This window comes from Emydura macquarii, unplaced genomic scaffold, assembly GCF_026122565.2.
Source record: "Emydura macquarii macquarii isolate MOO-44397 ecotype Brisbane River unplaced genomic scaffold, CSIRO-AGI_Emac_v2 contig_2676, whole genome shotgun sequence".
NCBI lineage: Eukaryota > Metazoa > Chordata > Testudines > Chelidae > Emydura > Emydura macquarii.
Window position 1 is genome coordinate 32442960 of NW_027132813.1, and position 12260 is coordinate 32455219.

General features: G+C 37.1%; 1 protein-coding gene across 1 annotated transcript in view; it reads left to right on the forward strand.

Moving 5' to 3' along the window:
- Positions 1-12260, forward strand: part of EML6 (EMAP like 6) — a 246867-nt gene that overhangs the window by 94339 nt on the left and 140268 nt on the right. The window contains exon 3 of the mRNA XM_067565157.1: positions 11626-11785. Within this exon, the coding sequence (XP_067421258.1) occupies positions 11626-11785 (160 nt within the window). The remainder of the gene's footprint in view (positions 1-11625; positions 11786-12260) is intronic.

A 12260-nucleotide genomic window follows, 5' to 3' on the forward strand; every position in this document is an offset into this window, starting at 1 on the left:
TGCTTTCTGTAGTAATAATTCATACTAACACTAATGTAAAGATATTTTAAAAACTACTAATGTGTCCTATTTATTATTGATTTTCATTTTCAGTGTATTGTGATAAGAAAACAAGGCAAACAGTTTGTATCCCTTGTAGCTTCTCAAATTCCTATATGATTCACCAATACAACTTCTGAAAGAGCTGGCTTCTGACATATCCATAGTGGAGATGTCATTTAAATTCTCCAAAAATATCAGCAACACTCAGAACAAATAATTTCCCTGCCCTTAAACAGCATTTCATTCCCTGTAGGAACTCAATATTGGTTTTCACACACCAATTTTTTATTTTAGTAGACTCAGAATTAGCTTGTATTGTAAAATCTACCTTTATGTTGATTTTCTTGCTTGAGTAGATTTCTTTGGTAAGAGGGCTTTGAAACCTTTAGAAAGTAGTAGGATATATTTATTTACTAAGATTAAGAGCTGATTCCTGTTCACCTTACTTACACAAGTAGTCTCATTGCAGTCCCTTCTTTTTTCACTTTCTGTTGAAGTCAGGGGTGCTAGTGTGAGTGAGGCAAAAAGGATTGGCTCCAAGTAAATGAATGTGTTATTTCATAAATTGGTGTTTTCCTTTCTGCTGTTGGTCACCATGATTCAATAATGTGCACTGTGGCTTATAGATGTGATAAAAAATTTATAACTACTCACCTGGAAAATCTCTAAAGATTTAACAAAATAACTCATGTCTGTGTACCATTGACCACTGCATGATGGAATCAGAGTTCCAGCCAGTAGGAGCAGAAGCATCCAACACAGGGACTGCTGCACTGGAAGGGTGGGCGTAAAATGGGGCCCAGCCAGAGCCACCTCTTCTCCAACAGTACCCCAGAACTGTGCAAGGGAGATGTCCCACTCTGGGGGCACTAGGTCCTCAAGTGGACTGCAGAGAGGAGTCCGCTAGAGAGTCCAGCCAGTAGGGGCAGAAGCAGCCAAACCTAGGACCTTCGATCCTTTGGACATTTGGAGAACTTTCTACAGTTTTGACTGGACTCTGTCTGCCTTGTGTTGGTTGGCTGTTTGCTCCAACACTCCCTCTCCCTCACAGTTTTTTTCACCTCAGTTTCACTCCATATATATGTCATAAGTTGTATTCTGCTACAGTAACATCACAAAAATTCTCCTTTAGCTCTTGTGATACAGGTATGTGCTTTTGGAGAATAAAGAATTGAAGTTCTGTCCCCACTGTGGCTGTGAATTTCAGTCCCCACTGTCCCCACTGTGGTCATGGTGTGTAGAATAGTGACAAACTGTGGTAGCCATACATTAGTTACAATATCTTGCATGTTCTCCCTCCCCATCTCTCTAGTTATGAATATGAACTCATAATACCATCTATTTTCCTTAACTTCTATTTAGCATTTATGTTTAATAGCATATTCTCTAATCAAATGGATTTGTGTACCAATACCTGTCAAGGTTTTGCCACTGTTATGTGACTGTTCAATAGTCCCTTCCATAGTGCATAGTGAGTGGGTTATTTTGGCTGTCCTTCACACTTTTAAAATGATTAAATAAATGACAGATATTGATCTTTAAAATAAAACACAATCATTTTTATTTTTGTTTTGAGGCCCGACCTCCTTTTCCTTCCAGTTGTCCTTTCATGGAGACTTGCTGTTAGTGTCATTAACAAGGGGTGAAGGGCACAGCAGATACACTTGCCAGCAAATACAACACAGAAGAGCAACTTCAGGGAGAGGTGGTAGGGAGAAGCACCTATTCCCTCCATTATCACAAGAATAGGAAAAATATGTGGTGAGGAGGACAGAATTGGCCATAAAAGACAAAGGGAGGAGGGATCTGGCAATCAGGGAGGAATATCCTGCACTCTCAAAAGTGAGACAGCAAGCCTGGGTAACCACCAATGAGCTCCTCTCCTCATGGTTTCTTCTTGATCTGCTGGGGGTAGCAATAAACTGGGGCCTGTCTCACCCTTCTCCCTCTTTCCTATCTCTACTATTTCCTCTGAGGTGAAGGGGTCTAGTACCTCTCGGTAGGCGGAGCCAGGAGAGATAGGAGGAATATAGAGGTCTCTATTAGATCTACTGCCAGGAGTGAGTTGAGAACAAAGGAAACCAACAGAAGGCGAGCTCAGTGTTGGAAGCTCAAGCTGTAGAAGGGAGCAGGTGCTGCTTCCTCCTCCATCCCTGGTTCTTCTGCTAGCCATGCCTCTGCTGATGACAAAGAATTCTCAGTAGGGAGCAGAGATTCTAGAGGAAAATTGATGTTGCTCGAAGCATCTTCAAGCCCTGAGTCTGATAAATAGGTACAGTTGCCTGTAAAGGTTCAGAAGTTCTGTTCTATATTGGTTGAAACCTTGAAATTTTGAAGTGATGGAATATCTCATGAAGTGAAATTTCTGAAAAAAATTCATTTGGAAGTATCAGACTGCTTTATTTTAATAAGGTCCATGTGCTTTGTTCAACTATCATATCATAATATATACTAGGAGAAATGATAGCACTGAAATTAATCAACAAAGTATCAAAAAAAGTAAAAAATTTCAATGAAATTGATATGTTCCTGTGGAAAAATTAAATTTTTTTTTTCTAATTTGTATTTTCTGATGGAAATTGGTTCCATAGGAAAAATTTTCACCCAGCTGTCTGTTCTCATCAACACTTTGTGATTCTCCTTTGCTTCCAAAGTGGTAAAGGGTTTCCTGTTTTTCTTATCCCTTATTTGGATATTTATTTCTTTGACTGAAAATTTCCCATTAGTTGAGATGCTGAACGGTGTATGATAACTTGAAAATGTGATTGTTATGAAAGCCAGTCTCTTTAGGTCAGTGTATTAAACTGTATAAGTAGATTGTAGTGACTCTGAAGAGAGACATTTTAAAGTAAGAAATTATATATGGTAGGTCTCAATTGTCATCTCTATAATTGATGTTACAGAGCCAAGAGATCTGTGCTGCTTCTAGGAGGTAATCATTATCATTCTGTGAACTCAGTGAATGAAATACAGTACTTTTGATGAAGGTGTATGCTCCGATATGGAGCCATTTTGTGGGAAATATAAAAGCAAGAGGAAAATCAATCATCTTCCAGCATTCTATTCATAAATAAAGCTTTTGGCATACAAAAGACCTTTCCTTTGTTTCTATTAAACATATTTTCCATATGAGGTATGTTATGAAATCTAATATGTAACCTTTCAGCAGCAGCAACATCATAGCTTTGGAAATATTTTTTGTAGTGCCTGAAAAGATAAAGAGCACTTTTTCATCACAGTCTGGGAATTATTATATATAACTAAACATTTATTAATCCCACTAAATTGCACTACAATGTTGTCCATTCAGTTTCTTTCCTTTTGATCCATTTCTGCAATGTTTGCAAAGAAATGAATGGCTTATAATGAGTAAGTATTCCAGCTGTTCGTTTTTTGTTTGCTGCAGCCACTGTGAACTGTTCTCTTCATGTTGCACTGAAATAACTCATATAGGAATTTCTGATAGTTAAGGGGGAAATAGACTATTGTATTTCTTGCATAATACCCTGTGCAAATTTGACTAAGGATTTGAGAGAGTGACTTGTAGCCAGCACTGTTCCTGGTTCTGCCACTGACTTAGGGTTGGTCTACATACAGTGTTTGTACTGATTTTTAACTATATATCTATTTTAGAAACCAATATAATTAAAATGGCACAATTCCTAGTGTGGATGCATGTATACCAGGTGTTCCATTTAACTATACCAGTTTTTAAACAATATAAATAAATGGATACCAAAACTCATGTAGAAAAGCCCTTTGTATATTAAATTGGTCAGGCTCTGTATCTGTTTCCCTGTCTGTAAAACAACCATGTTACCAATATCACAGAGGTGCTGTGAGGCTTAATCAATGTTTATAAAGTTGGATGAAAGATACAATTTAAATGAAAGATATTTGCTCAGGGGAAAGTTATTAGGCATGCCACTCAAAGTCTACACATGAAAGCAGGAAAGTCCAAGGGCATACCTACGCTGGCAGTTTAGTCACTGGTATGCCTTAATGCAACTTCAGTGATAGTGTATTAATGCAAATGTATATGCACTTACTGGTGTAAAGAGTGGTTCAGACTGATACAGCTTACTCAACTTTGACAGGTGTAGCCGTTGAGCAAGAAAGTCTCTGTCTCCATTCACTACAATGCTGAGGTGATTGTTGCATTTGAATTTAATTATAACAATACAAGATGTCCAGTAATTAATCCAACTGGAATTAGTTAATCAGAGGTCAATGATTAAGTCAATGATTGATTAATACAAAAAGAAAGTATATTTTACCATCCTCTTTAAATGGTGAAGAGATGGCAATTTGTTAATTCCCAACCTAATTCCCAAAAACTCTTTCCTTTTTATAGGCTGTGAGACAAAGAAATTCCTTTATGGGGAGGGACAAGTTACTTTCCAACAATTGATCCCACCATGTGTTGTGTTTTGGATATCTCAATTTACCTTATTATTGGAATTTTTTTTACAAACATCTCAGTTTACATGATTGATAAATTAAAGGGATTTCTATCCAATTACTACTAACAGCTGAAGTAACAGGCAGTTTCTAATATCTTTCAATGAGTCATTATTTCATACATCACAGAAAAAAACTGCAATCACAGAACTAATTGGACCATAAATACCCCTTCCAGTTACCCAGTCTTGTTTATTATAACACACTTCCATAGTAATAGATATCCTTTTTTTAGTTTCCAGGGGTCCTTTCCTGTACATCTGGACTAGATTAATGGAATTAAAAGATTATACACATTCCTTCATTTGGTCACACACACACAAAACAAAGCACATTAATTTGATAGGTACATAGCATTAAGTTTTAGTTTATACACAAAAAGGATTTTGGCCAACATATAAAAAGAATTGTAGAGGTTTTAATATCCACTAACATGATACATCAGAAGAACCCCAGGCTGGGTTGTTTTCTGGCAATGTAAAATGAGTTTCTTTCATTGAATTCGTAATAGTACATCTTGGCAGAAATCTGTAGTAATATGACTACATTTCATTTTTAATCTGCCTGTCAAAGATGATGATGATGATGATGATTTTATTTATTTATCAGTGAATTTAAATGAATATGGACTGAGGGAGAGCTGGTGTGAAAGTCCCTTTTAATAAGAAGGGAGGTGGTTGTGTTAGGAGTGAGACCTGGATAAGTGGGTCTGTTACTGACCTATGTCTAGTGTAGAGTGAGAGAAATCTCATAACTCCACAAAATCTTCTTTTTTCCTTCTGTTTGCTTTGGATGTCTTTTTAAACAAAATTAGATTTTAAGCCTGTGGCAATTTTTTTAGTTTAAAAAAATTACAATTGGATTAGAGAAAGATAATAAAAAGATAACTTTCATGCACTACAAATCTGCCAAATTTGCCTAAATTTAGTGCACTACAAATTTGTTTCCTCCTCATTCGTGGAATTTCTGAAACAAATTTATTCAAGCAAACCTATTGACTTTCTCCTGAATATATAAAAATTAGATTTATTTAGATACTATTGTTTTTAATTAATGTTTCTAAAATCAGAGAGTTGCTCACTAGTTCTGTATTTAAAAACTTCGTTTTAATAAAACACCAGACTTTTCATAAAAGTACAGTTTAGAAACCGTTACAGTGGCTCCATTTAAAAGCTGGATATTTAATATTGGTATTTGTTAAATGTATAGTGTTTTTACAGTATTTCCTATTTGAAACCCAGGGAATGCTACAAATATTGTGCTAAAGATAAAAATTGTGCTACATTAAACCTTCATTAGTATTGATAGACTTGTCCCAGCCAATAAGAAGACATGCATTTTGTACAGTTACTAACCTGTTGCTGTACGCTTTTTTTTTTCCCCCTTCTCACAGTACTTTATAATCTGGTTGTGGAGGATTTGATTTATATGGTAATTGATGAACAGGCAAGGCCATAACCAAGAATTTATTAATGAAAACGATCTATAATGAAGCACAGACTTTTGGGAATATGCCTTTTTCTTTTTTTAAATAGCAATGCTCATGATTTTAGCATCCACAGCAGGATCCCTGTTAAAGTAGAATAATTAAATGTGCCAATCATGTGTTCCAGTAGAGCCTGATTAAACACTTTTAAAAAACTCATTAGTGAATCCATCTGCTCTGGGGGCCTTGCCAGATGGTAAATACTTACTATACCAATACAATTTCTATTACAGTAATATCCATCTCCAAAAGTATCCTTTCTTTCTAAAACTATTCTTGCAGTTTACGGGAAGGCAAATAATTGTTTCCTGTCTCTAACATAGTTTTCCTGGTTTTGTGTAATCATTTGTACATATTTTCAAATATCCTTGTCAAGATTGGAATGAGCAGGAACTTGAATCAAGATGTTTAGATTTGGAATCCAAACTTCTCTAAGGAGGTGTTTGGACTTGGTGATCCACTTCCACTCTTTATAAAGTTATTTCCAAGTTTCACTAGCACTAGCTACAAGAACAATTAGCTTGTTGGCTAAATCTTTACTATGACCTATCTCTACCCTTCTAATATTGAACAAATATTCTAACTTAATTATATTTTTCTCAGATAAAACAGGGATGACATTGACATCTCTTGTCCCCTCGTCAGCCAAATATGGGAAGCTGAGTTGAACATGTAGAGCTCTTTGTCCGCAGAAAAAATAACTTTTTTTTTTTTTTTAAATTGGAGATTTAACTTTAGGAGTCTAAATCCATATTTAGGTTCTAATCCTGTAAACTCCTAAACACATGCTTAACTTTAATCATGTAAGTAATATAATTGATGTCAATAATACTACTTATGTGCTTAAAGTTAAGCATGTTTATAATATTATGTAGGATCAGGGCCCAAAGTACTTAAATAATATTTGTGTCCTGATATTCAAATTGTGGATCACCTAGCAGTTCCCACTGAGAACTGCAATGAGAGATGCTAGATTATCAGCACATTGGAAAAACCAGGCTACTTATTTAAGAGTCTCAAATTTTAGGTTCTTTTAAAAAATGTTTGCTCAAGATTTTAAAATAAAATCAACAATATTTGAAATACAAAGAACTAAAATTCCAGTTATTGACTGTAGCTAGATATTGTCTCCAAAATTATCATAAGAAAAAATTCTACAACATTATGTTGGAGTCACAAAATGTAGAAAAATATTGATGTAAAATTTTACTTGTCAAAAGAAAATGGATGCTTTTTCTTGAATTCACAGGAAAATAATTCTCTAGTGGTCAAGCCCACACATTTAGGCACATTTGTTTATTAATTTTTGCAAAATAGATATCATTATTATGTATTGTATTAGAGAATTGACTTTTTATATTATTTCTAGTTGCTTATGCTGTTATGGAAAACAATACAATTTATATAAAAATCTTCCTAAAATATGAGGAATTCTTGTTAATAACGACTGTTATACATGCCTGTGACAGAATCAATGTACAGCTGCCATAAGCCATCTGTTGAATGCCAGTTTATTTATAGAAATTTGTTTTTATTCCTCCTGTAGTGCATATATTTCTGCATATTTCTAATTTTGTTTCTCAATAACACTGCAAGGTTGTCATTGTATTAGTGTTAAAACAGTTTTTGTTCTGAATATCTCTGAGTTCAGTTTCTGAAAGCTCTGGTTTCTGTAACAGAGTCTCCAATCCTTGAAAAGCTCTACCTTGACAGTAGTTCAGGATTAGTGTTAAAAGAAGATTCTGATATTGTGCCACTACCGATAGTATGCATTACTGTCTTGGAAAAAACAGGATTAAAGTTTATGAGAGGAGCCCTTTTTGTCTTGCTTGTGTAATAAAAAACAATGCTATGAACACCAAGCCAAATTTTAAAATGTTAAAAATTGCACTACTGCATAGTTCTGGAAGATATTTGACGTATGAAAGAAGTGCTGCCAACATTCTGAAATGGAAGTAGAGATTAGTATGGATATGGGAGGGGAAAATACAATGGACTGATTGGAGGATGTTTCCTCCATCTTCAATGTTTGTGGGGCTGAAGGGAGAAGTGTATACTAGGAATCCTTTGGATCACTAGAAAGGAAGCTTAGTACTTAAACTATGAGCATTTTAATTTAACCTGTGTGGTAAAGAAAGAGTAACTCTGTGTTTGTGTGTGTGTGTGTGTGTGTGTGTAATAGAATACACACACACACACGTTTTAAGAAAATCGATGACTAGGAGGGGAAATACTTTGTCATCAGGATGTAGTGAAGGTACATATAGATGAGCAGAAAACTTCTAGACCAGTTACCCAGTTAGTGTCTAAGTGGATCCTGGAATCTGGGTAAGTGCTTATTCAAGTTATAGTTGCTATATTTTAAAGGGGTATGTGTGAATCTTTAGGTTATGTCTACACTTTGAGCGGAGAGTATAATTTCCAGTTCGAGAAGCTCTGATTGAGCTAATGCACTAGAAACAATGTAGTCATGACAGTAGGAGGGCTAGATGCCCTGAGTATGATCCTGTTTGAGATCCTAGACCAGTGGTTTTCAACCTGTAGTCTGCAGACCCCTGATGGTCCACAGACTATGTCTAAGATTTCCAAAAGGGTCAGTACCTCCATTCAAACTCTTTTAGGGGTCTGTAAATGGAAAAAAGGTTGAAAACCATTGTCCTAGACACATACTCTAGATGACAAGCTCATCCCACTATTAGTGGCACCACAGCTACACTATTTTAGGGTGGGTACATTGCATCCCCAGCTCAAAGTGTAGACATATCCTTTAGCTGGTGGACTCTTCTTTTCTTTCAATCTGACATAAATGCAATTCAGTGGCAGCCTCTTTAAAATTTACTTACAGCCATATAATTGCTATTCAGATATAGACTGCATTCCTGGGGAGAGAGTGGCTATGGGAAATGATGTTGTATTCAATACGTGTAGACAGGGAGTACTTTCCCCTGAAAGGAGGCAGCCTGTGAAGCAAGCAAAAAATCAGATCTTTGAGCAAGCAGCAATGAGCTCTTCGCAGCTGGTTTAGGTTCTAATGTGGCTACCCCCAAAGCCATAGCTAGGCATTTTAGCACCCAGAGTGAGCAAGCATATTTGTGTCTCCTACCGTTTTTCATCATTTTCCCATCTCATTCAGAGGTGACATGTAGCTGTTGAAAGTGGGGGGAAAGGGGTGGCACATGACCACCCCACAGAAGTCTTCAAACTGTGGGGCACGCCCCCCCCAGGGGGTGTGGTGGAACATTTGGGGGGCAAGCAGCGACACAAGGTGGGACTCAGAGAAGGATCATCACCTCAACTCTCTGACTTACCTCAGTGGGACCACCCTGCTTGTCAGGGTTGAGGGGGCATAACCAAAAAGTTGTGGAAGGCACATGATCCCTTGAGGCCCCCCTCCGCCCCCCAACATCACCTCTGGCCTGATTTTTCCACCTGCATGGCTTTGTGACCTGGGCGCCTACCCCCCCTTGCTCCATCTGGGTTACAGCCCTGGCTTCTTCTTTATTGCATTCCTAGAGAAGAAACATAATGGTGGCACATAAACAAATTGTGCAACTTAATAAGTAGCATGCTCTCCAATACTCTCATGTTCCTCAAAAGTATTCTCTATTATTTTGATTTATTTTTAATGGACAGCAACAAATATTTGGGTAATTCTCTTCCAAACAAATTATTTAGTTACAAAATAATCATGTTTTAGTTTGGCCCCATGTGGTCCCAGCTAGATAATTGGCCCTCTAATTCACCTCCTACCACAGAATCTAAGTATTTTCCCCATGTCTAGCTTTAAAAAAACCCCCATGAACTGAGTGTAAACTGATTCAGTGTTCTTTCCTGATTCTGCAGTCAGCCTGAAATGGTAGTTCTGAGAACGCTATAACTACCCATTCAGATGAATGGGGCAATCTCTAAAAACAAATGATGGCACTGTCCAAATAATTAACTATTTCACTGCTGATCATTTTAGACATCCAGTTAATGTGCTTATCCCAAAATCTTAAACCCCTCAGCCCTTCCTCAGTGCCAAAAGCTCCAAATATTCCCTACTGAGTGCTATAGTTTGGTTTCTGTATTTGGGGGGGCAGCTGCAATCAGGCCAACGGGACCTCAAGTCGGGGGGGGGGCAGAATTCTGTGCCTGACCAAGACTTGCAGTTTGGGGGGGCAACATGCCCCCGATCCTCTCCAGCTATCCCCATGTTTAGCTCCCAAATCTCTAGTTTCCTCTGACGACTTCAACATAAATATTCATTGCTAATACAAAAGATTGAAAATATTATACTATTTTAAAATTTAACTTAACGATATAAACAAAAGAGGCGCTACTGTGCTGATTGTGTCTCTTTTGTGTCATCTCCATTTTAATATTTATTTGAAGCTGCCTCTGAATTTGCAGTTTGACATGCCAGGGACTCTTGCTTCAGTGGATCATCAGCTGAGATGGGTGGGGCAGAGGGGTTGGGGAGGGGACTGCCTAACCTTCTGTGAGGGGTCTGACATCCTTCCTCCCAATTCTGTATTTTCAGAAGTTTGATATGAAACTTGACTCTTCATTTCCTGGTTATTACAAGTTTGCGTTTTGTTGGTTTGAGTTTAATGTTCTGGAAGAGCATGATACACCACCAGGCAACCTTAACTCTGCAGTAACAATTTATTTATTTATTTTTTGTCCAGTGAATTTAGAGCTAGCTTGCAGCCAAGTATGTGGGACCTGGGTTATATTTTTTTTCAGTAACAAGCATATCCAAATAACAAAGAGTGTAAGGATGTTGCATGACATACTGTATAATGTATTCACTTATAATAAATGCCTGGGAGCAGTGTTCAAAACCAATTGCTCTGTAACCCAGTAGAAGTTACATAACTAAAAAAACAGTATAGTGTTTTTATAACATTGCTATCTATATACAAAAAGGAGGTAGCACAAGTACTGTTTGACATGGCTGTTGCTAATTTTTCTTAACTATCAGAAAATAAGGTAAAGTACAGTAAATTTCAGCTCTCCTGAGACCGTAGTAACTAAAAATATATCCATAAACACATGCAATTCCTTGTCTCTTAGGTAGAAGCTGTAGTTTGACTCCCCATCCCCTCTGAGGTTTGATCCTTTAAAAATATATATAATAATGATGATTAGAGCCTTCCTGCATATTGTTTGTGTGAAAAATATACTTTACTCGGCTACTGGCCTATTTTTTTTTAAATTTAAACTGACTTGTAAAAGATGAATAACTTGTTATAAATTTGCATTCTGATTTCTAAAAGCATGGACAGACAAGAGAGGGCCCATCAAAGAAACAGGCCTATCAGATCCACTAAATTATCTAAATACAATAGTTTATATTTTCCTTGACAATCCACTATCTAAAATGTGATTGTGTGCTGAATTGTACTCTGTATTGATCATCTTAGTCTGTCTCAGTTGAACATACTGTTTAAATTTAGCAGACTAATGAGTTGGAAACAATATGAAACACTCTTCTTGAGAGATTGTTGTTATGAATGTTTTGATATGTTAAAGGAGTTGGGATTTTTGAAAACTGAAAAAAAACCAAACCCATTTGTTTTCATCTTTGATTACTCTACAGTGTTGTGCTGATCTAGAGAATGAAGTGTGGCTTAAACTATATTCTCTTCTAGCCTGGCTGTGCACCCAGATAAAACCTTAGTTGCGACAGGGCAGGTTGGGAAGGACCCTTACATTTGCATCTGGGATTCCTACAGTCTACTGACTGTTTCTGTTCTTAAGGATGCGCATACTCATGGAGTTGCCTGCTTGGCTTTTGATTCAGATGGCCAGGTTTGTATATTTTCCGTTTCTATTTTTCTTCCATTTAAGTTTACACATAAAAGTACATTTTTATATATGTAGACTGCATATAGAATTACAGCATTACATCAGAACTGTGTATTGTAGTTTAAAATTTTAATGCTAGTACAGAATCCAAAATACTGCAAACATATCTCTCTTTCAAAAATAAATGTTTTTGGGGCCAAGACTTCAGCCTAGCATTCCAGCTAGTTGGGTGGGGCACAGATGCCAATGGTAGACAGCCATCTATGGCCCAAATGCAGCCCCATCTCCTCAGTAGCTAGCATTGGAGGAACTACACAGTGAGGCGATCCTTTGGTTCTCAGAACCAGCCCGTGTACACCTGTGCCTGCTGTTGAGGGAGCTTCTACCGTATAGTGCTATGCACTGTGTCCCCCAAACCCTGTCCCTCCTTGGGCAGCAGAACTGCATTGGTCTGCTGAGGGATTCTCACCAGCTGTGA